General features: G+C 47.8%; 1 protein-coding gene across 7 annotated transcripts in view; it reads left to right on the top strand.

Annotated features, from left to right (window-relative positions):
• Positions 1–26,208, top strand: part of Sergef (secretion regulating guanine nucleotide exchange factor) — a 199,607-nt gene that overhangs the window by 15,377 nt on the left and 158,022 nt on the right. For 3 of the 7 annotated variants that reach the window (XR_013110562.1, XM_034488645.2, XM_076934613.1), the window contains exons 6-8: positions 2,884–2,997; positions 5,281–5,343; positions 9,347–9,505. Coding sequence is in view for 6 of the 7 variants with exons in the window: in XM_034488645.2 (XP_034344536.1) it covers positions 2,884–2,997; positions 5,281–5,343; positions 9,347–9,505 (336 nt within the window). In the remaining variant the exon portion in view is untranslated. The remainder of the gene's footprint in view (positions 1–2,883; positions 2,998–5,280; positions 5,344–9,346; positions 9,506–26,208) is intronic. The other 4 variants (XM_076934604.1, XM_076934594.1, XM_076934607.1 and 1 more) reach the window with 4 other exon arrangements.

The raw sequence follows: 26,208 nt of genomic DNA, 5'->3' as shown, positions 1-26,208 counted from the left end.
CTTCATGACACTTCCATAAAGATGCCAGTCTTATTGGACTACCCCTACTCCCCATAGGCACTGTTTAACTTTCTTCACCTCGGTAACAGGCCCTGCTTCCAAACAAAGCCACACTGAAAATTAGGGATTCCATACCTGGATGTTGTGGGGTGGGGCACAGTTTAGTCTGTAGCAGCCAGTTTGTAACTAGTTATCTGTTGAGTAATCTCTGGCTTGTTTCCAGTTTGTTCTATCTGCAATAGTCTAGAAACATCCATGGACAGTTTTCTTTCTGACTGTAAAGTTCATCTCTCTGGGTCTGTGTCTGGAAGTGTGACTATTGATTGAGCTGTGTGGCAGTGACTACTTGTTGATAGGCTGTCCTCTTAGAAATCAGCATGGCAGTGGGGCTGGAGACAGGGCTCAGTGGGTACTTGCTGCACTAGTGTGGGAGGACCTCAGTTCAGATCCCTAGTATTCTCCTAAAGCCACACAGGGTTGTATGTCTGTAATCCCGTCGCTCCTATGGATGAGGTGGGCAGAATCTCCAGAAGATCACAAGGGTCAGTGAGCCTTGTGTATGCAGCCAGCAAACAAAAGACTCTGTTTTAATTAAGGCAGGAGGGGAGACCATTGTTTGAGGCTGTTCCCTGCTCTACACACCCTTTTAATTCTGCATGTAGATGGCAGAATGGTTCAGTTGCTTTGGAAAGCAGTGTGGAAGGGTTGTGTTATTATTACCTAGCTGTAGCTGCCACAACAACAACTCCTCCTCCTCCTTCTCTCCTTCCTCTTCCTCTCCTCCTCCTCCTCCTCCTCTTCCTCTTCCTCCTCTTCTTCCTCCTTCTCTTCCTCCTCCTCCTTCTCCTCCTCCTCCTCCTCCTTCTTGAGATGAGTATTACAATGTAGCCCTGGCTGACCTAGAACTCACTATGTAGAACAGACTGGTCCTGAACTCACAGAGATTCCACCTGCCTCTGCCTTCTGAGTGCTGGGATTCTAGGTGTGCATCACCACACCCAGCTCGACAAATAAATTTAAAAAAAAGGAAAAAGGGAAGAAGAGGCAAAGTGATAAACAATTTGTAGAATGAAAGGCACCAGATGTAACTCATTATTCACAACTGAAGCAGAAACAGCTCCTCAGGTGTCCACTGACAGGTGAATGGGAAAGCAAAAGGTGGCACACAAATGCACACAGCATGTCTAACTCCCTCTGCCCCCGCCCTCATGGAACAGTACAAGCTTTAAAAAGCACAGAACTGCTGTCAGGTTCCTCCACAGATGAACGTGATGCCGAGTGGCCTTCGCCAGTCATAAAAAGGACAAATGCTGGGATTCCAGCCACATGAGTAGTCAGAACTAAAGACAGCAGAATGGGAGCCCCAGGGCCGGGGACCAGGGATGGGGAGTGATGGGTACAGCTTCAGGGTTGCAAGATGGAAGGATAATGGCTGCTCACTATGGTGACTGTGTGGGTCCTACTGGGTTAGACACTGACGATGGTGAAGATGATACATTTTACTCTGCATATTTTACAGTAAAATATTTCAAAGAGGGGCTGGACAGACCACTCACTGCTGAAGCACTCTGTTGTTCTCTCAGAGGATGGCTCCCAGCTGTCTTTAACTCCAGTTTCAGGGGAGCTGACATCCTCTTCTGACCTCTGTAGGCACCAGATACACATGTGGTCATACATGCAGGCTGAACACTCACACACATAAAGTAAAAATAAATATCTAGGAAAAATTTCAAATGGAAAAAATCCATCATTTGAGACATTGCAGATATATCAACCAATGGTTGTATGCAGACCTGATCCAGATCCTGATATAGAATCCTCACACACCCATCATTTTGAGATGGTCAGAGAAGCCTTTTCCCTTGCAGCTTATCCACCGAGGAGGATGTCGTTTTGGTTGATTGCAACTCTCTGTTGGGCTGTATTGTTCCCAGTGGTCACAGCTGCTGCTTTATAAAGCAGCCTTGTCTCTTTACATTAAGAGTGCTGCCTATATTGGGTTGGAGAGATGGCTCAGTGGGTAAGAGCACTGACTGCTTTTCCAGAGGTCCTGAGTTCAATTCCCAGCAGCCACATGGTGGCTCACAACCATCTGTAATGGGATCTGATGCTCTCTTCTGGTGTATCTGAAAACAGTGACAGTGGACTCATATAATTAAATAAATACATCTAAAAAAAAAAAAAAAAAAAAAAGAGTGCTGCCTATAGAATGATCCAGAGGAGCAGGCCTTGATGTTGGTGTTAGCTGGTGGCTCCATAGTGTGCATATCTGCTTAGGATTTTGTCTGTGCACTCCTGTGGGGTTTGGGATGCGAATTCATAGTTTCAAGTGTTCACTCTACTGAAATAGCTGCCATACTGTCTCATAGTCACAAATACACATGTATTTGACCGTAGAGAATCCAGATTTGCCTTGGTGGGGTAGAAAGGCACTACCCTGAGTGTTAGCTGAACACCAGTGTTTTCTCTACTATTCATTCCCCATGTGACCTTGGCTGGATCTCAGCCCCTCTTCTGGGCCTCAGTTTTCTCATCTAGTGAATGGGTGTGGATTCATGGTCTTCAAGGCTCCTTTCAGGTTAGCCCTGAACAGGACAGCATTCCAGGGGTGTGTCTGTGGGCTGGTGCCTGGGACTTTTAGAGGAGGTTTTACCACATTGACATTTTCTCTTATGGTCTTGGGTTGTCCCAAAGACTGGATTTGTAATTGATTCAATGGTAATCTCTGTGGCTGGTCGTGGGCCTCTTGAAGCAGCCAAGCTCCTGGGTAGGGCTCATGTTGGCTGAGATGGTTAGGAATTTCCCACAGCAGTGAGGGTCAAACAGCAGTCTGGCCTGATCCTGACATACATTTTCTCTTTTCCCTTCTGCTCTTCTGGGAAGCGACTGGCAGTGTGTTCCAGTGGGGGACTGGCTTGGCATCTTCTGGTCGACGCTTGTGTCCTGGGCAGAATCTCCCATTGTTTTTGACAGCAAAGGAACCCAGCAGAGTGACTGGTGAGCTCCTTATTTCTTCATCGTCTTTTCAGCCCTCCCCCCCTTGGTATTTTTCTAAACACATACTTTACTTCATATGGACATTTTGCTTGCATGCATTTCTGTGTACCATGTATATGCCAGGTGCCCAGGGAGGCAAGAGGAGGGTGATATAACCCCTGGAACTGGAGTTACAGATGGTTGTGAGCTGTCATGTGGGTGCTAAGAATTAAATCCAGGTCCTTTGGAAGGGAGCCAGTACTCTTAACTGCTGAGCCATCTCTCCAGCTTTGAGCTTTTGGTATTTCGTGATCTTTCTAACCATCTCTGTTGGTTGAGATGTCAGTCTTTTGGTAGTTTTTGTGGCCCCAGTGAAAGTCACTGTTTTGCCACCAGAGTCTGAGACCTATTGAATGATAGGCAGGTGGGTGGAGATCAAAAAGGAAGCTCTAGAATGGGTCATAGCTATTTGGAAGATAGGACCCAGGAGTTTGGAAGCAGTATGTAGTGATACTGTGAGCCCATGAGTTCTGAATCCTAGATGCAAGTTGCCCACAAGGCAGCTGGGCAACCACACAGTCAGCTGTGCTGAGTTTCCTGTATGGCCAAGGGGACAGGAGTGACCTCTCTGTGCAGGCAGTCACACCACAAAGAGACTGTTCACTGTGTCTCTGCCTCTGTTGCCCACTTCCTTCTCCCATGAGGGAGGTGGGAATGAGTGAGGGTGTAGGGAGCAGGCATGGAGCGTGTCCCCATGAAAACACAGTAGGTAGTTTGCACTCTGCTTAGGGCCTGCTGGTCAGTCTGCCGTTGGTTAGTTGATCAATAGGGGCTACCCTCTGCTCTCTTCTCTTCTTCTCTTTATCTTCTGCTCTCAGGTCCTCTTTGATGCTCTCCCTCTCTCTCCCTCTCTCTCCTCCACTCTCTCTGTGGGCTTTCCTGTCTTTGTGTGTGGTACCGTGTCTGTCTCTTTTCTTCTCTGTAATTGACTTTTGGACGCAGTTTGCTGAGGGTTGGTTATAGGAAGTCCTGTATAGGAGCTCTAACTACTCTTCCCTGGCTCGGGACAACAGAGACGCGAGGGTGCCGGGTAGGGATGGGTAAGGATGGGGACTGAATGGTAGTGAGGCACACATGCATTCAGATTATTCTGGCTGTGTGTGTGTGTCTCACAGGACTCACTTCTCAGACCTCCTACTTCAGCAACATGGTCACCCCTGCCTGGCCTGCCACTGTACCTGTGGACAGACCCTCAGCTCTGCTGGAAGTGTCTATTCCTCTTCCTCTGGAAAAAGCTCTGGGGTTTTCTCAAGGGCTGGCTCAGACACGGCCCTCTCAGTGAAGGGGACATGGCTCTCTCCCCTCCTGGCCTCCATTGACTTCTCTCTGTGGATAGCACCATCTTGTATCCAGTGTAAATGGTTATGTTTTCTCCTGTGCCAAGGGGAAAGACAGGGCTTTGTTCTCTGTGTTTTAGTACTGAACCAGTGACTAGAAGGCATAAAAAAAAAAAATAAATAAAACCACTGTTTAATTTAAACAGCCGTTTTGGGATCTGCCTGGAACATTAGGTCTGAGTTAGTTGTCTGGGGAGTTTTCAGTGGGTTTGGATGGCTCATCTGCCTCCTGCCTCACAGCCCATCACTGTGCATTCTCTCTCCTTCACCTTGCTACCACAGGGGTCCTAGGGTGAGGACTCCTTGCTTGGTGGGTGTGGCGAGGAGCTTATGCTTGCTGTCTTCATCCCATAGGACACTTGAAGGTGTGAGATGCCTTTTACTCTGCAGACTAGGACTGTGTTTTCCTCCAGGATAGACCATGAATTACCACAGGCTGTCCTAGCTGTTAACAGGATGGATTGGGATTCTGTTGTGTTGCAGAAGAAGTATAACTCAGGGAGGTAAAGTGCTAGACTCAGAGGTCAGAGGCAGGATCACAGACTTGTACTGTGTTCTGAGGCAGCCTGGTCTGTGCTTCTGCTTCTGTGGGAACCCTGCCTTTACACTGATCTGTGCACTTCTGCCCCAGCATTGCGTGGCTGCTCTGGTTTTCTGCTGTTCCTGCGGTGCCTTTCTTCTGTGATAGTAGAGACTGTGCACTTTATCCTCAGTACATGGTCTTGTTCAAACCCCATGACGTCACTGCCTCCATCCTGCCAAGTTGCCTGCCAGGACTGCTGCTCACACTTGCTGGCACCGGGCAGGGTTCTCCCCATGCTCAGGTAAAGCTCGGCCCAGGAATCCACTCTTCACACAACATGTTTTGGCATAAATACAGCTCAAAGCAAACAAATTTCTTTTCCAGGCCTAGAGAATTCTACAGCAGTATGTGTTGTTGCAGGATCTGACCACTCAGCTTCATTAACAGGTGGGTATCAGCCGAACGTGCCATTCAGATTTCTGCGTGCCATGGCCTGGAGTGAAGCTGAGTCAGAGTGGTGGTGGTGGTGGGGAGAGTATAAATTTTGGAGTGGGAGTTTGGTACCACTTGGTATAATTTTAGGCAAAATTGCTTTAGCTTTGGAGACCGTCTCTTCATCTGGAACGTACTGTATGGGTAACAGTAAAGCCTGAATTTGGTTCATGTAAAGTACATATAAAGTACTTACATCAGGCTGGGCAGTGGTGGTGCACGCCTTTAATTCCAGCACTTGGGAGGCAGAGGCAGAGGCAGGCAGATTTCTGAGTTCGAGGCCAGCCTGGTCTACAAAGTGAGTTCCAGGACAGCCAGGACTACACAGAGAAACCCTGTCTCGAAAAACCAAAAAAAAAAAAAAAAAAAAAAAAAAAAAAAAGTACTTACATCAGGTTTCAGAGCATTGCTCATCCTATGAGTTTTCTCCGTTATACAGGGTGGAAAAGATTATCTTCCTCCTGGGGGAACTGTGATGGGAAGATCAAGAACTCAACAGTAAATTTCTATATAGCCACGCAGTGCTCAGTGATGGGGTGTCACTGCCTGAGCTTCAGGGGGATCTCGTCTGCTGCACGCCAGGCTGTGTGACATCGGCACCGTGGTGTGGCTCATCGCTGATGAACTGTTAAGCGGGAGAATGCGTGACCACACAGCACGTGTGCTTTTGTTTGCTTTTGAGGCAGTCTCACTCTGCAGCCAGGCTGGGTTGGAATTCATATGTAACCCGGTATGGCCTCAACCAACTGAGCCGCCTTTTATCTCTGTTTATCCATCAGTGCCAAGCCTATGCAATATAGGTAACCCAGTGGCTTTTCCTCAGGACGCCATGTATCATTTTCTCATGAGGGAAGGTGTTCTGCACCTGCACCTGTCTCGTACCTGGCACCTGGTCCTGCATCTCTTCTAGAGACAATGTCATTGCAGGGTGCAAGTGCCTTGCCCCACCCACAGCCAGTGATGAAAGAGACATCTTTGTAGGAGTAAGACTAGATTAAGCTTCATTCTTTTTCTGTCCTAATTGATTTGAGATGGCTGGTGGTATGCAAACTTAGAAATTATCAAATTACCTGCTAATGTCAATTAAAAAAATGAACAAAAATATGTGATTACTAAATTTATTATTTCTTGCATGGCCACTTTAACTATGGTGCCATGGTTTAATACACAGGCTGGATTTTTTTTTTTTTTGGTGGAGCTATAATTTATATATGATATTCACCACTTTAAAGTGTCTATTTAATCATTTTTAGTATAGTCACAAAGTGAATTGGTTTTTGATATTTCGAAAGTGAGTTAAAAATTGTCAAGATTAATGGCCCTCGTTTCTCATCTTACTCAGGCTGTTAGCACATTGGATTCTGTTCGGTGTTCTTTAGACCTCTTCCCTGGAGTCCTTGTAGATTATGTAACCATTTGGCATTGCAGCAGAATTTAATTTTACCTGCTGATGCAACAGTGTAACTATCCCCATGCAGCAAGACAGTCTGTCTTTCAAAAAGATGGTTTAGATATTCTGAGCCACAGAGGCTCCCACCCATGGCGCCTCTGTGGCTCTCCAGCGTCTACTGGGTTGACATTGTGTGGGGTGAGGGGTGTTGTCTTTGCCCTCCTGTAAGGGTTGAAGGCCAGAGGCACATTGTAGACCTGTAGGATGTCAGCGATGGAAGCTGTGTCACACACCTTCACCTTAGAGGTGAAGAAATGGGGGCATGGTGAATTGTGCCCAGTGTCCCACAGCGAGTGAGTGATGGAGAGAACTTGGAGACTCCTGAGCTATGACTGTAATCATCCTGTTTGGCCTTTGATGAGTTTTAGGGACTATGAGACCACTATAGGGCAAGCAGTACTGTGAGCTTCATCAGGAACTCAGCAAACGAACCAAGCCTAGCTGGCTCCTCTGTCCTTCATTGGTGGTGTGTGAGTCCTTGCTAGGCAGGAGATCCTGAAAAGCCATTTAACATGTCCCAGCCCTGATTAATTTATCTTTTGGGACAGTGCTGTATAATAGGATGTGAGGCGTCTCACAAAAGCTAAAATGAAATAGGTAAAATTAATCTTTAAAAAATTAATATTAAATATTAAAATTAATATTTTGCTTAGAATGTCCAAAATCTTATTTACTATGATAGGAACATTATTAAGGAAGGGTGCTTTCTTGTGTGCCATATCTGTGCAGTCCGTTGAGTATTTTCGAGTATTTCAACTTACAGCTTTGGTTTCATTTTGTTTGGCCTTTGTGTAGAATTTTTCTTTGAACTTTACTTTTTAGACAGGCATGTGCTCTCTGGTTGCCACGGTCACCCACCAGTTGCTCCAGTTAGTAGTGACGGTTAGTCCAGCGGCCCTCCCTTCCCATACTCAGCTGGTGAAACCAAGGCTTGGAGAGGAAGTGATTTGTCCAAGGTCAATAGCTAGTTAGCAGATCCAGGAATAGCAGCCAGAGTCACTTGACTCTGCATTTGCTTCCTGCTCCTGTTACATCACCCTGCCAGTCACTTCTGCCTCTATCCTGAGATTGCTGTGAGGCCCAGATGAGCTCAGGGGCTGCACAGATGGGCAGTGGTAGCTCATTCTATTCTATGGACAGTAAGTGCAGTGAAATAATCTCATTTAAAAAGGTTAAGATAAAATACCATACAGTTCCCCCCCCCCCCACAGTGTCTCCTGTAGTCCAGGCTGGCCTTGAAGTAACTGTGTAGCCAAGGATGACCTTGAACGTCTAATCCTTCTGCTTCTGCTTCCAGAGTTCTGAGATTATCAGTAAGCACCAGCACACCCAGTTTATGCAGTGCTGGGGATTGCATATGCTAAACAGACACTGTGCCAACCGAGCTACATCTCTAGCCCCCAAATAGTGTCTTATAACCTGTTATTTTATAAGTTTAAGCATTTCCTTCTTTACAAAAGGTAATATAGGCTTATATTTAAAAAAATACAGAAAATGGGCTTGTGAGATGGCTTAGCGAGTAAGGTTTACTGTGCAAGCATGAGGACCTCAGTATGAGTCTCAGCATTCACATAAAAATGAGTTGTGTAGAGTGGACACTTGGGGATTCCTGCGCCTTCCTGGCCGTTTGCTTAGCTCCAGCTTCAGTGGAGACCCTGTCTCAAAGGAATAAGGTAGAAGCAATAGAGCTGGACACCCGGTGTTCTCTGTTCATGGGTACATGCAGCTCCCCAACCCCCAGGAATGAACATGCACGCGCGCGCACACACACACACACAGAGGAAAATATGTGTTACATACACTAGCCTTTGCTTATGTACAGAATTTTGTAAGTTTTACATTACATATTGTGCATGGCCCCACTAAATGTTGGGAGCCGACTTTTAGCAGAAAGCGGCTAGGTTATCTTTGCAGCCATCTGGAACCATATACCCTGACGTGAGACTTGTTTTTCAACAGCCTACAACAGCTGAAGCACACTCTGATATCCCACATATTTTGTGTTGCTGTTTACTGCCCCCAGCTGCAAGGCGCAAACGTGGTAGCCATGCCTGCAAGGCATGCAGTTCACGTGCTGTCCACGTGCTGTCCAGGCCATATATGCCTGTAAGGCGCACGTGGTATCCCAGGCACACAGTGCATGTGCTATCCACGCTAGCCCTGCCTGTAAGGCTTACGTCATATCAACACCTGCAAGGCACATGGTATCCACGCGCCTACAAGGCACGTGGCAAAAGCGTATAAATACCTCAGAATTCCCTTCAATAAAAGAGACTTGGTAAGAGACTGAATCGCACCCTGTCCTGTCTCCATTCTTCGAGTCGCTTGCCACACACTCTCTCTCTTGACCAGAGCACTTAGCCCCAAAGCGCTGAGGAAGAGTAAGGTTCTCAACAACTGAATGCTGTGGTATAGGTAGGAAACAGTCCCTTTTAGCTGTTTCTTTTTCAGAGTTGTCTCCTACCCTTCTGGGTCATATTTCTTACCTCCCACTCACCTCTCTTTCAGATACAGGAGAGCTGTATGTCTGGGGCCGTAACAAGCATGGGCAGCTGGCCTCCCTCGCTGCGTTCCTTCCTCTGCCCCAGAGAATAGAAGCACATTGCTTTCAGGATGAAAAGGTCACTGCTGTCTGGAGTGGCTGGACACACCTGGTTGCTAAGACAGGTGAGGGTGTACCAGAGTATTCGGGATTGCTGCGAGTGGCTGACCACTCTCTAGTACTTTGGGTTGAGGACTCAGGGGGCAGGGGAACTTTAAGCACTGGAAAGTGGAGGACCTGGCATCCCTTCTGCCATCAGCTAGGTGTGGCTTTTCCTTGATGGATCACAGCTTTGCACTTGGAAATGCAAGGCTGTGTTGGTGAACTCATTCTGCTCAAGAGTCCTGGAGGTTTTGAGAGGGGTGTCCGTGACTGTCAACATGACCTGGAGATTGGTCCAGGGTACGGGTAAACCTTTGCTTAGTTGTGGCTGAAGAGATGGCTTTATTTTTATTTCTACCTGATCCGAGTTGAAACAACATCACAATGTATTGGTAAATATTTTGAGGTGAGTCATAGCTGGGATGACATTCTGTTTAAACTTGGGTTTGACTCTCCTGCACTGTATACATTGATTGAGCCCTCGTATTCCTCAGGGAACCACGTGCCTGGGAGGTCTGGGAATCTTTACCTTTCCATTGGCTTTCATTTCTGCCTTAGGTCAGGCCTTTCTTAGCCATCATATTCCTTTCTTCTTGGAGTTTGGTTTTCATGGCCTCTCTCACCCCTGCAGTCCAGGAATCGCTGCTGATCTGCAGTTTCTGTCTCAGCAAGGCCTTCTGAACCTCAGGAGTTCTCTGGCCTTGCTGGCTCCATTGTAGGCTCCCAAACACTTGTTGACTTCTTCTCCAGAAGTTTCTGGCTCTCACAGGTTTTTCTCTTAGCTTCAGCTCTCCTCAGTAGGTCACACATGCTGTGTGCATTTGTACTCACAGATCTGTGAGCATTTGTGTCTGTGATGATTTTAATTGATCCTTCCAAAGTGCGGTGAATGGTAGCCTGGCTAAGGGTGTCCCATAGTAACCTCAATATTGCCTGGTTGGAGGATGCTCTCAGGAAAGTGTGTTGTCCGTTAAGAGAGAAATTGTTTCTTCCCTTAAAGAGCTTCCGGTTGCATGAACATAGGGATAGAAAACTTCATCTGTCCATCTATCCATCCACTGATCCAGCCATCCGTTTGCTTGTCATCCATCCACCCAGAAGTGGCAAGGTCTGTTTATGTGCCCTTAAGGAGCCCCTTACGAGAGGCCGACCCATATCAGAACTCATTCCCATTCCAGAGTGAGACATGCAAGCACAGAGCCAAGTACGGAGTGAAAAGTAGCGAGGCAGTGATCGAGGCAGCAGGCTGAGTAATTAGGTGTGAACAGGTGGGCGGCCATGGGTAGTCTTCACTAGTGCAGTTAGCAAAACACTTTTGCTCCCACACAGGGGAGAGTCTGTGGGTAATCTCTGTACCTGGTTAAGTGGCTAACTAGGGAAGACAGAAGCTGTTCTTCTTTGAAGCGCTGTAGTGGAAGTGGACCTTGTGTTGGGCCAGGGGCCCAGCCCTGGGGTGGGAGATTGGCAGCTGCATCCTTGACAGCAGAGCTGAGTCACTCCAGCTGCTGGGAGCTCAGCTTCAGGTCTCCACCCCCACTTGAGAGCATGATTTTTTTTTTTTTTTGTTAACGGTTCAGCTGTTTAATTAAATTGCTAATTCAGCTTGCTTCTATATGTACCTTGCTCTGTTCCCCTTTCTCCTGGGTCAAGAATGGTTAAAAGCTGGGTGTTTGAATATCTGAGTGTTATCCTGATTCACCACTCTGTGCTCCTTGCAGCAGCCATGGCAGCCCTTGCCCTGGCCTGATGTCATTGAGAAGAAGCACCCAGGGTTTCCGTTTAATCAGACTCAGCTGCTCACAGTAATGGGAACAAGTTTTCCATGCAGGGTCACAAGTGGCTCATCAGTCCAAGGGGCTGTTTAACTCTGGTTGTTTCTGAAGCTCCAGTGGAGGACTGCAGCAGCATACGCTGCTCATATGGACGCGTGGCTGTGTAATCCTGATCCGAAAGAGTTTATGCACAGTGACCTTGTGTCTCCAGAGTCGTGGGGCAGGCCAGGATACTTTGCCTTTCTTCTCCAAGGTCTCAAGATTAAAGCTTCCCCAAGAGGTGACCTTTGTCCTGCAGTGGACATCTGCATTGATTGGAGACATTAGTGGCTGTGACAGCTGGGGTTTGTTACTGACATCCAGTGGGTGGAGGTCAAGGGTGCCACTGAATGTTCTAACCTTGCAAAATGGCAAGGTGCCCCCAGCTTGGTACCAGAAACAGATGCACGTCCAAGTGCCTGCATTGTCAAGGTGGAGATGCATTGCTTGGGACTGGCGTCCCCATGGGCAGGTGTGTAGCCAGGGCAGTTTGGATGGCAGTAGAATAACTTCCCAGATGGTCTGTACAGGACTGCGGATGCACTCTCTGCCCTCAGTCTGCTGCCGGCCTGCAGGTTTGCAGTGGAAAAATACTTTCCTGTGTTAGTCAGAGGCACTTGGAAAGAGGCCAGGAGAACCTGTTCTAATCTGGGAGAGTTGGCAAGGGCACCTGTGTCTCAGGCTGGTGAAGCTGCATTCTAGAAACCTTTCCTGAGCTGCCTAATGCTCCCCATCAATTCTCAGGAACTTCGTGGGACCCCTTTATTTAGACTTGGTGACCTGCGGCTGTTTCACAGATGGTCACTTTCCTTACTAGAAATGTTTTACAAAGCTGGATGGCAGAGTTTGCTGTTGTCCTCGTTTGGTGACATGTCTAAGCTATTTTACACACCCCAGCCACTCATCTTTCAAGTAGGATATTAAATGTTCCTGTCTGCCTCATAGTGTGGTTCTGTGGTGTGGACAAATGAATCTGTGAACGATCCCAAAATGTCTACCCAGTGATGCCCACCTGAGGTTGAGATATGTAAGCTATTCGGCGTTTGGTCTTGATTTTAGAAGAGCTGCTATTTTAACAGGGACTGTGGCAAGATAGAAATCAACTGTATTCTCACCAAGGGCTCCTAGGCTGGCCAGGCCTATGCTGTTCAAGCTGACGGCAGCTATATGCTCCTTGAGGTCTTTACCCACATGTAGCAGAACAGAGGCGATATTGGCTTACCAAAGCTCTGGAAGCCTTCCATGGCCTCCTAGGTATTTTTACCTGTTATTTTAACTTGATCCACTGTGGTTCTCTCCCCAGTCTGCAGTGTTTGTCCTGTTTGTTTAGTGTTTAGGCTGTAAATTCCATGGGAGGTGTGTTTCATTTTGCTCGTGGCCTGTATCCTGGCACCCTTATCATTTCTTACTGTCATACTCTTTCTTTCAGAAGATGAATGTCATGTCGTGTGTGTGCCTGGTGTCCCCAGGCTACCACACAACAGATTTTCAGTAGATAGCGGCTTAGTGACTGAGTGAATGGCAGGAGATAAGCATAGCCTTGAAGTCCAGCAGACCTAGGTTTATGCACGGCTCTCCCAGCTCACTGATAGTGTGGCAGTGGGCACCTGCTTCCTGTTCTCCCCTCCCGTTCCACTGGTTCACCGCCATGATTACCTTGGTACTTTTGTCCTTGTGGCACTGTGACCCTCCCCTTGTTTTGTTTGTTTGTGTGTGTGTGTGTATCAGGGTCACCTGACACCTTGAACTTCTGCTCCTCTCGCCTTCTTCTCATAAGTGATGAGACTACAGATACACACCACTGTTCCCAGCTTATGGAGTGCTGGAGATTGAACCAACAGCATGAATTCATGCGTGCTAGGTTGAGCTATCGATTCTTTGACTAATTCCTTCTCCCAGGAGACTAGTAAATTCTGTGAGAACAAGTGGTGTGTTTATTTTGGCTTGCCTTTGTCTCTTCAATTCCTAACAAAGAACTTGTCATTTAGGAGGGGGTCAGTTGATACATGTACAAATGAACAAGCCTAGCTGCTTCAGACATTCTCATATTAGAAGAATGGGCAGGGAAAATTGCCAGCCTGGCATGAACATTCAATGAAATGATGTGGTAAAACACCGAACTGGGCCATATACCCACCTGCTCCATCCCGTCAGCTTTCTCTGTGTCTTTGGAAACTTCAGAGCTCCCTGGACTAGCATGCTGTGTTTCTTCTCTGTGAGCAGGGGTCTCTGACTACCTCTGGGTAGGTAACATGTGGATTCCAGGTTGTCCTGAGGTGTGTGGAGATATCAAGGCTTACAAATGCCAAGTGCTGGCTGCTGGCGATTTATTAGAATTTCAAGGGAATGCTCTTCGGAGGTCCCAAATGTTACTGTGGGATTGGTCACGATGTCTAGAATCCTTTGCTTTCTGGAGGCTGGATGCTTTCCCTGAACCATGCAGCATCCCAAAGTAGTTTTGTGGTCTCAAAGGGATGTGGATTGAAAACATGAAACCAAATGCAGAGAGTTCTCTGACGTTCTTTACTTTTCTGTGTCACCCAAGAAAGACCTGGAGTATTGGATGTTATAGAGAGTCAGAGATGGATGAACGTCTTCCTCACTTAGAAGGTGAGATAACTAAAAGTAACCAGGGAAACAAGACTTGGTAACAGCCTTGGAATCCCAGGTCAGTTCTGCTGCCAAGGAAACCTTATCTCTCTTCACTGTCCTCCCCAGTCATAGTAATAGTATTGTTTATAATTTTTCTTTCAGACTTATTTTTATATGTATGGATGTTTTGCCCACAGTCATATGTATGTATGGACATGTGTGTGCCTGGTGTCCTCAGAGTTCATACAGGAGGCTGGATACCCTGAAACTAGAGATATAGATGGTTGTGAGCTACTGTGTAGATGCTGGGAACCAAATCTGGGTCCTCTGTGAGAGTAGCCAGTGTTCTTACCTGCTGAGCCATCTCTCGACTCCCCTCTCCTTAGTAATATTCTTTTAATTGAGATATTTTCCTTACTTCCTAAAGTCAGGGACCATATGTTGACAGGACCTTCTAGACACCCCCTTTTCTTCAAAAATCACAGACCAAGAAATCCTTGATTGCATTTGATGTCTGAGCATCAGTGAAGCCCGAGCCCACGTTGGTTCACACTGAATGGAGTTCATACCCAATGATGATTTTCTGCTTTTGGGCCAAGATCCCGTCCAGAATGGGTTGGCAGTATGCATTACTCCTTCTTCGGGGCCACACATTATGAAATCTCAGTGGACCTTAGGTTCTAACCTTGTGGGTCTATTTAGAGCAGGTGGTTTGGAATTTTTGATGCTTGCTTGAGCCTCTAGAACTTTGCAAGCTCCGCAGTTGATAGTCAGACAGAACCCAGAGGACACTTTTGAGGTGGGTCATGTGCTTATTGCCAAAGCCATTAGCACGTCTCCTGGAGTCCCTAGCATGCCTCCTAGGGATAGGAACTCAGTGAGTGTTTGGCCTTACTTCAGTTTAGAGAAGCCAGGAATGGGGGTTCAGGGAATAGGTGAAGCAGTAGGACCAGAACTGAAGTCTCATGACTCTCAGTCAAGTGCTCTTCAGGTCCTGTCATTTTTTTTTTATCACAGACAGGGAGGTGTGGCTTATGTAAACCCAGGAGCCTAGCCAGGCTTGCTGGGTCCTTCTGTACAGGAACCTGCGTTTTCAGAAAGCCCTGCCACTCACTGAGGAGCACAGCCCAACCCCCCAGTGGATATGTATGCGGCAGAACCTGAGGATAAGGTGCAGGAGGCCATGTCAGGGCCACAGGGGCAGCACTGTTCCTTTCTGATATTACAACAGCAATCCCATGGGCTGCTGTCACTGTATGTCACTATAAAGTGTGGTCACAGATATTTTCCTGCAGGAAGTTGGCAAGTGGAGTGTTCTTATCCTAATTTCACAGGTGAGTTCCCAGCTGTTAGTTGTATCACCCTGGTCCATGGAGGTGGACAGAGCTTGGCTTGAGCTTGCTCTTTTTGTCCCTATGTGTCACAGAATGCTCTGACTTATAACTGAGCTGCACTTATTCTTCATAGCAGCACCTTTCTCTAGCTTTGGACAATGGGTACTCTGTCGTCCCAAGTGTCCAGGAAGGACCTTGGGTGCTTTAGCATTTGTCTGTGGGATGCAGACTGTGTGGACACTGCACTGGGCTGTGAAATGCAGGGGACTCTGAAGTCCAGAGCTACCTTCAGAAAGCTTGTGGTTAGATGAACAAATTAAATATTTAGTAGACGAATAAAGAGTGTGGTGGGAGGCCAGAGGAGTGGCCAGGACACCAGGGGCTTTGGGGTTTCTGAGAGACAGTGTGGCATGAGTCCGGAGGGAAGGGCAAGCTCTTGTGGTTGGCTTTGGGAAGGTCACACTTCAATAGGTGGAGTGTGTACAAGCTGGTTCTCTTGATTTTTCCTTTCCTCTGGTAAGACTGCCAGGCCCCTGCCTCCTCTTTTACCTTGTGGCCAGTAGGAGGCCTCAGACATTACGGTCTTTTTGAAAAAAATTCTTCTACTTTTTTGTGTATGTTGAGGAGCAGCAGGGAGTGCGTATGCCCCAGCACTAGTGTAAAGGCCAGAGGATAACTCAGATTTCTCCTGTTACCACGTGGGACCTGGGGATTGACCTCAGGGTGTCAGACTTGGTTGGAGGCGCCCTTTATGCTGAGCTATCTTGCTGGCTCTGTAATTATTCTTACGGCCATCCCAGTCCCAAAGTTCCATTCTGTGAAAAATAAAGCTGGCTTATAAAGTAATCAACGTAGATACATGTGCTCAGACGATGATGTCATGCTGTGCCCAGCAGCCTGATTTCTAATGACAAAACCGATGAAATGAAGGGAGATGGGTTAAAAGAACGCTGGCACAGTCATATGCTGGAATGTCACACTGCCATTTAGAGGAGTGCTCAGGAGACTTAATGCCAGAGGAGTAGCCTCACACTGTACTTTCTAATTCTCAGCTAATGTTATAAAAAGATTAGGAAGAAATGTACCAGAATATTATCTGATGGGTTCTATTAAAGTGCATTTTATTTTTTATGCTAGCAAGACTCTTAAACTCCCTGGCTCCCCCTTCATTCACGTGGCCAGTAGAGGTTGTAGACGTGATTATTATTATTTTTTTAATTAAACTTTATTAATTATGTGTGCTGAGGGGCAGGGGGAGTGCACACGTGGATGGATGGACAGGTCTTATGATCTGTTGGTAGCCTTCATAACACTGTTTCAAATTGAAAGTGACAGTGGCTCCTCCTCGGGCCAGGGGACGATCCCCTTTCAGTGCAGTGTGGATGTCCTTGACAAGTCTCTTCCCTGGACCTCAGTTGAGAGGTCACATGGAAAAGAGGCAAGAGGCTGTAGCAGGAGGCGGGAAAAGTGGCCTCTATTTTTGGCTCAGTCATGAGTCAGCTTGATCAGTTCGGGCTCCTTTGGGCCTCCATGAGCCTTTGTTTCCTCATCTGCAGAGGGGAGTTGAAAGTCACGAAAGGTCTTAATGCTCCAAAGTGCATTTGTTCCCAAGGACAGAGGATTTCTTCACTCTCGTGGGGACGTGGGGACGGCTGAGGGGCTGAGCCGGTTCCTGGACTCTGTCTTCCTTGGAGTTGGGTACTTTTGGCTGAAGGCCAGTGCAGGGTGGGATCTAGTGGGGAGCATGGCAGGCTAGCCAAGCAGGGAGGGTGTAGAGACTTCATCCGGCCACTAGAGGGAGGCATTGTTTGATGACATTCCCCTGAGGAGCCTTGGTTTGTGTGCAGGATTCAGAGTTTAGCATTTTAAAGGAAAACGGACTTTGGAAAGCACTCTACAAAACATAAATACATTGCAGATGTGAGGTGACAGAGGGGAGGATAGCCGAGTGATCTGTGGAAAGCCACACATTGCTTTTTGTGCCCTGCATTACACAGTACAGAAGGTGGCTGCAGACAGAGCCAAGGGTGGGCCCTGTAAAGAGCAGGTGTGTGCTGTGAACCGGAGGGATCCAGCAGCCTGTCATTGTAGAGTTCTTCTGGCTGGGTGTGGCTGGGCCTGGGGTCAGAGAAGAGCAGATGGCATCTTGAGCAGAGCAGCTCCTGCCTGTAGTGTGTGGTGGAGTGCAGGAAGTATACACACATGCATGGCTGCCCCGTCCTCTCCCATCTGATGTCTGCGTAAATTAAGACCTAGCTTGTGCTGGTTCCCTGGGGCTGTCTCAGGAAGACCCTGCAGATGTTCTTGCTACCTGCCCTCCGAGGTCCGAGGATGGCAGCACTTTCCAGTGAGTCTCTCCAGGTGGTGCTCAAACTGTTTACGTTCTTACTATTTTTCTGGGTTTGTAAGAAGTCCTGATGGTTGGTTCCCACCTTCTGGAGGCTTTGTTTCCTCAGCCCTGGGCTAACTTTAGTTTTGATCCATAAGTACCCACTCATCCTAAACATTGTGGTAAGTGAAATTGTGTACTGTCCTGGGAGTCGCCGGGCAGCTGGGCAACCTTGAGCAGGCCACTTCCTCTCAGAGAGCTCAGTCTCCAGGCTGTAGCTGTGTCATCTCTGCTAGAGGCAAAAACCTGGCATTGTTTGTTTGTTTTTGTGTTTGGCAATGGATACCCATTGATCTGTGGCCTGGAACAGTGCAGGGTGTGTCGGCGGTGAGGCAAGAGCCACCTTTACAGTAGGTACATTCACCTAAGGGGTATGCCCAGTGCTTGCCTAAAGCCGAGGGCAGTAGGGTCTGTCCGCCACCAGATGGCAGCAGTGGGCAGGCAGACAGCCTTGGGGACAAGGTAGGTGGGGAACAGCATTCAGAGTGAGAACTAGCAAGGTCAGAGCTAAAGGGACCTCAAATCCTCGCTGGTCTTTGCTCATAAGAAGAGCTGAGGTTGGCTCTTTAGCTAGCGGCCCTATGGGAGAACCAGAGATTGATATCTGAGCCAGAAACAGGGTGGGGACAGTACAGATGCGGGTTTCTTTGGCTATTCCCACACACCTACACACAGTATTAGGTAAGATATTCTGTTTTGTCTCGTACCTCCCCTCCCCCCATTAGTTCTCCTTCAGGTCAAGGCTTCCCAAGTAGGCTGAGTTGTAGGTGAAGTTTGGGGCTATCCTTCAGTCCCCCAATACCCAAGAAATAGCTAGTTCCAAAACCTTGCTGGAGACAGGCTGCTGAGAGTAACACCCAAGAGGATGAGGTTAGAATAGGAGACCAGTGTATTCCAATCACCCATCATACACCAGTACTCTGCCCAGTTCCAGTTTGCCACTTACAGACTCCTCAGTCTCCCAAGCTAGGATTCCTTGCCCCTGCACTTCAGATGCAGTCCAGAGCTTGGCAGGGTTGAGTGGCTTTTCAAAATAGCACAGTTACTTAAGAAACTGTGGACCTGTGAGCTCCACTGTTTGGTCTCACTTCTCCCGTTATTCCCCTCGCTGTGACCTTACTGGGTGTGTAGTAAGTGGCTGTCTTAATTTAGGTGGACTGGATGGCTTAGAAATAATAGAACCTTATTTCCCACAGTCCAGAGTCTAGGAAGTATTATCAAAGTGCTGGCAGTTTCTCTCTGAGTCTACTTTCCTAGTTCATAGGCAGTCATTGCCCCTGACATGGCAGAGGGTGACACTGATTGTGTTCACGAAGACCCCACCCTCATGACCTAGTCACCTTCCACAGCCCCAGCCCCACTTCCTAGCACCATCACGTCAGGGGCAGGATTTCAGCCTCTCACTGTTTCCTAGATCTTAGGGCTGGGAGGAAGGAAGCTGAAGATGATGGGAAGAGGATTGTTGTGGCAAGGCCATTGGCCCCGCTCAGACTCCTCGATGGCCCTGGGAAGGGCTCAGAGGTCACTGGCAGAGGCCTGAGAGCCATTCAAGGAAGTCTCCTCTTTCCTGGTGAGGATTGATTTGTTCCAGGAGCTCTCAAAGTGAGCATTAAATGGCCAGGCTGTAATTTTATCATCATTTTTAGGTTCTTGACACATGACACCATGCTTTGCCCTTTCTCGGAGACCTTGCCTGTCTCTCTGGAGCTCTCTGATCAGTGACAGCCAGTTCCCAAAAGTGTTCTCAGTGCGTGCCAAGAGGACAGTGCCCCATTTTGAGGAATCTTGGAGGAATCTGCTCTTTTTAAATCTGAGAATGATTTTACCTTAGGAAGCTTTGAAGCTTTGAAGGAAGCTCCGAGTTCAAGTTTTTAGTTGCTGGCACCTAGGGCAAGTCATTTAGCCTCTCTGGGCTTACATTTTTTCTGCCTGTAAAATGAGAGCTATGATCACAACTTCCCTGCCCCATAGGTCACATTTGCATTGGCTGAGGTTGGGCAGGGTATTCCAGGCAGGAGGAAGACTGAGAGCCAGTCTCTACAGCGGAAGTACACCATGGTGTCCACTGCTTGGTGTAGGCTAGACAAGGTGGGAGGTCACTGGACACATGCAGGTGTTGTGGAATGGGTCCTCATGCACTGTGAAAGAGATGCTGGGGGTTTCCATGAGGGTCTGGGTGTGTGATAACCAAGAATTGCACAAGGAAGGGTGAGGTGCACTGGACTCTAAGGGGAGTCCTTTCCTCCAAGGGTTGGGTAACTCTTAGTATTCATGACACAGGCTAAGACTGGAGTTGGCTGGTTCCCAGGTCTGCCTTCTGGTCATTTAGCAAAGCCACCACCTTTCTTTCATTTTAAACATTTTATTATTATGTGGATGTGTTTGTGTGTAGGGGGTGGGGGTGTATATGTGTGAGCATGTGTGTGCCAGAGCACATGTGTGACACATGCAGAATCAAAAGACAAATGTTCAAGAGTCAGTTCTTTTCTTCTACAAACAATATGACTCCCTGGGATTGAACTCAGGTCATCAGGCTTGGCAGCAGGGGCTTTTACCCACGGAACCATCTCCCTGGGGCCTTTGAAGCATCTCAGGGACTTAAATAATAGGGCTTTTCTCAGTAGCTCTCACGTGGGGGTGGGGGTTGTGTGAGGAAAGAAGGGATCCTTATTTATCCAGGTAAGTCATTCGCTAGGATTTACATACATCATCTCTTTAACTCATATGGAAATGTTGTCAGGTTAGGCCCATTTTCATCTGACCTGTGAGGAACAGAAGGAAGAGAGGGTCAGAGAAATCAGCCCCTGATCTAGTTAGGAGACCTCAGTTTGCTGAGTGTCAGCCATGAGGGTCACTATCGTCTTTACACCTGTGAGGGTCAGACATGATTCTGGATGTGCGAGGGTCAGCATAGCTGCCAGTGCCATGTGAACAGGCAGGAGCCTTTAGACTTCTAATTCCCCAGCCATATTCTTACCTTGAGTTTCACTTGGGCCTCCCTGCCTGCTTGACAGAAGGCTCCGACCTTCTGCTTCTTCTCTGCACACCCTTCCTTTTCAGTTACCACTGCCAAGGGGTAAGTTCTATTTTGTTTGTTGTTTGTTTGTTTGTTTGCCATTTTGGTGAAAATATAGAGTTTTGGTGCTATCTCATCTTTTTTTTTTTTCCTTAGTTGAAAAGAAAAAAAAAAAAAAAAGAAAAAGAACCAGAGACATAGGGAAAGGATGGCTTGCCCCCATGTTCTCACAGCTAAGGGGCAGCAGGAGCAGGGGCAGACCCCAGCAGGCCCTGATCCAGCACCTCTCTACTCCCCACAGTACTCGTTTACAGAGAGGCGTTGAATGCTTTGCCTCCTTTCTGGAGGAAGAACCTAGTTTAATAAACTTCATTATCCCAGCCCCTTATGTAACTATGCTGTTTCCGGGTCCTGGCAGATGGCCCATAGTAACAGGGCCTTGCTGATTTGGTTGGAGCTGAGCCTATGACAGGAAATCTCCCAAACAGCAGGTGCCTCTCTCAGTCCCAGTCTGCAGGCATGGAGAAGTCCACTCTGAAGAGGCCACCACAGCTCTGCTGCTAATGGCTTCTGCTGGGACCAAAAGTGACAGCTAGGTGCCTAGTCTTAACCTGTGCCCAGCTTTTACAGAAGCTGCACCAGTGGTTTGGAGGTTCTTGGCAGGTGGGATGCTGGTAAAGGGGGTTCCTTCTGGGCCTGCGGGACAAACGGGGCCAGAGAGCAGAGCAGCAGTAGAATTAGCTGGTTGAATGAAGCCATGCTGCTCTAGCATGAGCCTCCAGACAAGCCCGGTGATTGCCACACTACCCACAGCCTCCACAGTGGGCCTCGATCCCAGCTTCTCCAAAGCTTTGTCTTTGAAATGACTGGGACTCCAAGGCTACTAGAGTTCTCACTAGAACTAGTTCTAGTTCTAGTTCTAGTTCTAGTTCTAGTTCTAGTTCTAGTTCTAGTTCTACTAGAACTAGGGGTTCTCAGTGGCCCCCTCTGGTGATGCTCATCACTGCCCCTGCCATGGCAAGTCCCTAAGCCACTGACAGTGCAAGTCGACTCTCCCTCTTTCTGGGTCCTCAAGTATGGAAATGAGAGAATGTTACACTGTCAGTGAGCCTGCTCTGTTAGGAGGGCACCGCATCTTTTCCACTCATCTCTCTTAGAGAACCCAGGACAGTTTCTCAGGGCAGGAGTTAGAGTAACATAAAGAAGCATCATAAGATGTCACATCCACAGGGGTCTCACTGGTTGCTCATAAATCGGCCTCCCAAGGTGGGCTCTTGCCTTGGTGAGTTTTACCCACTCAAAGGTTGGAAAAAATCATTGTCTTCTCCATAAGAAGATCCCAGTTAGGTCTCTCATTCCCAGAAAGCCAGCTGCTTTGTGCATGCCAAGGGTATAGGTACTGTATCCAGGGGAGTTTCTTGAGTTCTCGGAAGTGAGATGCTGGCTTCCTCACACACTGGGTATGCTCTACAGTGCTCACTGCCTCTAGCCTCTTTTGTTCCTTGTCCTGGTCTGTGAGGCCTCAGGCTGGTCTGTATGGAGAGATGTGTGTCCGAGGCCAGCTGCCGAAACTTTTGCTGGCAGACCACCAGCTCCTTTCTGCATGCCCAGGCATGCTTGGGGGCTGCTCCAAGGCTGCAGTCTCCCAGCTCCACCCTTCAGCTGTGGCACCGTGTGTCCCTGTCATTAGTGGAGACAATGGCCTCCCTGGCAGCTGGGCACAGTTCTTGGCCTTTTTTCTCTTCTTCTCTCTCACTTTTTTTTTCCCATCAGAGATGGAAACTGCTGATAAAGTATTTCTAATGAACAAAAACTGAAGGTGATACCCAGGGCTAGGAGCATGCCTAGGTATGGAGAGGAGATCTTGGAAAGGATTAAGGGGAGGGTGTGTGTCTTTCCATTTTGCAGTCTCTAAAGCTCCCAAGTAGCCATTTCTAGGAGATGGACAGTAAGGGGGAAGCGTGGATCTCATCTTCCTGCTCTTCCCTGCCAAGAAGCCCAGTAATGTCCTGGGGAATGGGCCGAGGGAGGTGGTGGGATCTCAGAGAGACGGAGTAGTGGTTCTCTGAAGCTGTGTATGGTGTAGACAGTGCATGCTGGGACTCGGAGTTCCGCTCCTTCTTCTCTTAGATTTGCCCTGTTTGACCTTGGGAACAGTAGTCTTTCCTTTCTGGGATGACTGGGTAGGAAGTGCTTTGAGGTCCCTTTCTGGTTGATGGTTTGTGAGGCTGGCCTAAGGGTAAAGAACTTGGCTTTGCACCCATGAGCCCTTGAGACTCACAAGCCCATCATTACTCTTCATCTGGATGAGCAGGGCTCTCTTCTCAGTGTGGAATTAATAACATGGACTCCATTCCTGTTCTCCAAAGCCTTCTTCCAATCTGTCTTCCTCGTTAGCGGGGAGTCCACTGGGAAGTAGCAGACTCGAGTCCTGGTTGTGGCTCTGCCAGAGTAGCCTGTGTCCTTGGAGGATCCGGCCCTTCCTCAGCCTCAGCTTTATTTTCCCTGAAGTCCAGTGCTGAGCCTCATTTCTTGCTGCATCACACTGTATGGCCCCTCCCCCAGCCCCAGCCTCCTGCTAGCTTTGCTCAGGGTGTGATTCTTAGCTGCAGAAGCCCTGAGGGTATAGTTTCCTTTCATGTTGGGAGGGAGAGAAGCAAGATTATTATTATTTTTTTAATTACACAGCTAAGATTAGGCAGCAATCTACATTTTAAAGTGTTATTAATAAGAATCTAAAAGTGTTGGAAGAAGCTGTGGTGTTTGAATATGGAATGAGTTGGGAAATGTCCGCAGAGGCACTGGCCTGAATCAGGGCCATTTCTTAGGGTGCTAAGTGACTTCCAGGTGTGACCACCAGGCTCATGTGCTATTGGACTCCCTATCCTCGATCCCCAAGTATCAGGAAGCCCAGGACCCAGAAAAGACATCAAAAAGCCTGATGACCAGAGTTCTTTAGAGCAGGGCTCATGGCTTTTTGGCTTCAGAGAATAATCATCACAATGTCTCTAACACATATACTGTGTGTTAGTGTTTATTGCTGCCTTTTATCATGGGTCTGAGGGGTAACCAGTGTTTCTGTGTGGGTTGGCCAAGGCTTTCAAGTTCTCCTTAAAGAAAGGTGGCATTTGAACATATATCAAACATCATGTGATACCCTACAAATATTCACAGTTTTTATGTCAGCTAGACAAGCAGTTTTTAAAGAAGCGAGGAGGTAGAGGGGCGGGAGAGAGAGGGAAGGCAGAAAATGTGGCTTGTGAAGCTCAAGTGTGTGGCCAGAAGTCAGGGCTGGTCCTGGGCCTCCTCATGCTGCCTGTTCTCTGTTTTCACTTTATTTCTGAGAGGTTCATAAAATAATTCTCCATATATATGTTTTGTGGGTTTACCTGTCTCTCTTCCATTGGAATGGGAGCTCCACGAGGGAAGGGATTTTGTCTCTGTTCAGAGCAGCACTTGGGATAGAGTAAGTTTATTCTGTGTCTGCATTCAGGGGCCACAGCTCATCATGGTGGGGAACGACATGGTAGTTGAAGTGGCTGGTCTTACTGTGGGAAGCTTTTAGCGCAGTTATATTTCTGTGGACCAGGAAGCAGAGATATCTGGCCAAGAGTTGGGCAGTGTTGTGCCCTCAAGGCCTACAGCACAGTGACCTGTTTCTTATAGCTCAGTCCAATCTTCCACAACCTCTCTAGACACCAAGAGACTAAGTGTTTAAACACAGGAGTCTTGGGGACGCTGCACATTCAAACCAGACCAGAAGGACAGCTACTAAATGACCTGGGGCTGGAGGTTTCTCAGTGGCCTTCCACTGGTTTGAATGTTTGCTCTGTCTTGTTTTTGTTTGGGACTGTGCATGTGGAAGTTGGGCCTGCAGCTCAGTCTGGTCCATCATGACTACAACTGAAGCCAGTGGTGAAAACACGAATTAGCTTCCTGTAGAGCTGTGTGTTGTGGGACTCTGATCTCTGTCATGTGGACTAAGGATGAAGATGACTCCGTAGCCTGGCTCTCTCTGTGCCTCTAGCCCAGGTATGTGTCTTTGGGACCCTGAATAACCTGAGAAGAGGCCGTGTGCCTAAGTGAACAGCGAAGCTGGGGTCAGACAGGCCTGTGTGTCCTCTGTAGGACAGTGACTAAGAAAGCTGCCTTTGCTGCCAGGTGACCAAGTCCCACCCTCTTGCTGCTAAGACAAGTGCTGTCTCGGAGTCTAGCATCAAACCTCTCCTTGGGTTTTTATTTTCTCATCTCAAATTTGAGGGTCAGCCTACTCATTGGGTACTTCTGTGGATTAAGTGTGGCAATCTGTATGGCAAGGGGTGAGTGCCTTCAGAATGTTGATGTTGGTGTGACTGGTGCTGTCCCACTTGCTAGCTGTGTGATTTTGAGTAGGTCATTTAACCTGTGTGACTTGTTTGTCTGTAAAGTGGAGTCACACAGATCACCAAAACAGAGCCCCAGAGTTAGTATCACAGCTATCTCAGGCTAAAACTGCTGTGTCGCCTAGAATGGATCTGAAGACGGCCCATTTTGCCTTCAGCTCCCTTGTGCTGGGATTATATATTGGGATTCTAGGCACGCCCCGTTTTTATGTGTTGAAGGGATCAAACTCAGGGCTCCATGCATGCTAGACAAGCACTCTGCCAACAGCTGGATCCCCAGACCAAGGGTCTACTCAGGATCACTAAATTCTCCCCAGGTGCTCTTTGTAGGTTAACCTTTCTTATGTGAGATGGTTTATGATATGACTTTGGAAATATGGGAAATTTTACTACAGTTAGGGTTTATCATTAACCCTCAATTTTTATTTGGATTATTAACTATAAAGATGGTCTTTGAAGTTAGAGAGAATGTCTCATTTTTCGACGCTGATCAGCCTGGAGAATCTCAAGGTGTCAGTAGAGTTAGATAGCACGCTACTCGATTGACCCTGAAAATTTGTAGCCACCATTGAAGTTTTATACCTGCACATGTCTGCGAAGTTGTCTGTCTGAGCCCTCTCACTTTATGGGTGGAAAAGTCTGGGCTTTAGGAGAACAGGCCTTTTTGAGGCCAGGCAGCCCAGGATGAGGAATCAATGAGTCATAGAGCAAAGCTTCTTCCCCTCTCCTCCCCTCCCTCCTCTGGCTGCACTCCCCTCCTTCCCCTCTCTCTTCTTCCTCCCCTCCCTCCCCTCCCTCCCATCTCTCCTCTTCCTCCCCTCCCGCCCCTTCCTCCCCCTTTCTCTCTTTTGCCTCCTTCACTCCTTCCCCTCTTTGCTCACCTTGCTTTACATCTCCTCCCCGTCAGCCTCATTCAGTTTCTCTGTTTTCTCAGCTTTAGTTGATGTATATCATTGGATTCTTGTGTGCCACTCTCTCTGTAGAATCTAAAAGGAAGAGGAGGAGAGAAAAAAAGGAAGAAAGGAAGGAAGGAAAGAAGAAAGATGCAAATTTTTTTTTTTTTTTTTTTTTTTTTTTTGGTTTTTTGAGACAGGGTTTCTCTGTGTCGCCCTGGATGTCCTGGAACTCACTCTGTAGACCAGGCTGGCCTCGAACTCAGAAATCTGCCTGCCTCTGCCTCCCAAGTGCTGGGATTAAAGGCG

Source organism: Arvicanthis niloticus, chromosome 1 (assembly GCF_011762505.2).
Source record: "Arvicanthis niloticus isolate mArvNil1 chromosome 1, mArvNil1.pat.X, whole genome shotgun sequence".
In the NCBI taxonomy this organism is placed as follows: Eukaryota; Metazoa; Chordata; class Mammalia; order Rodentia; family Muridae; genus Arvicanthis; species Arvicanthis niloticus.
Note: the sequence above shows the minus strand (reverse complement) of the source record. Positions and strands in the feature narration are given on the sequence as shown.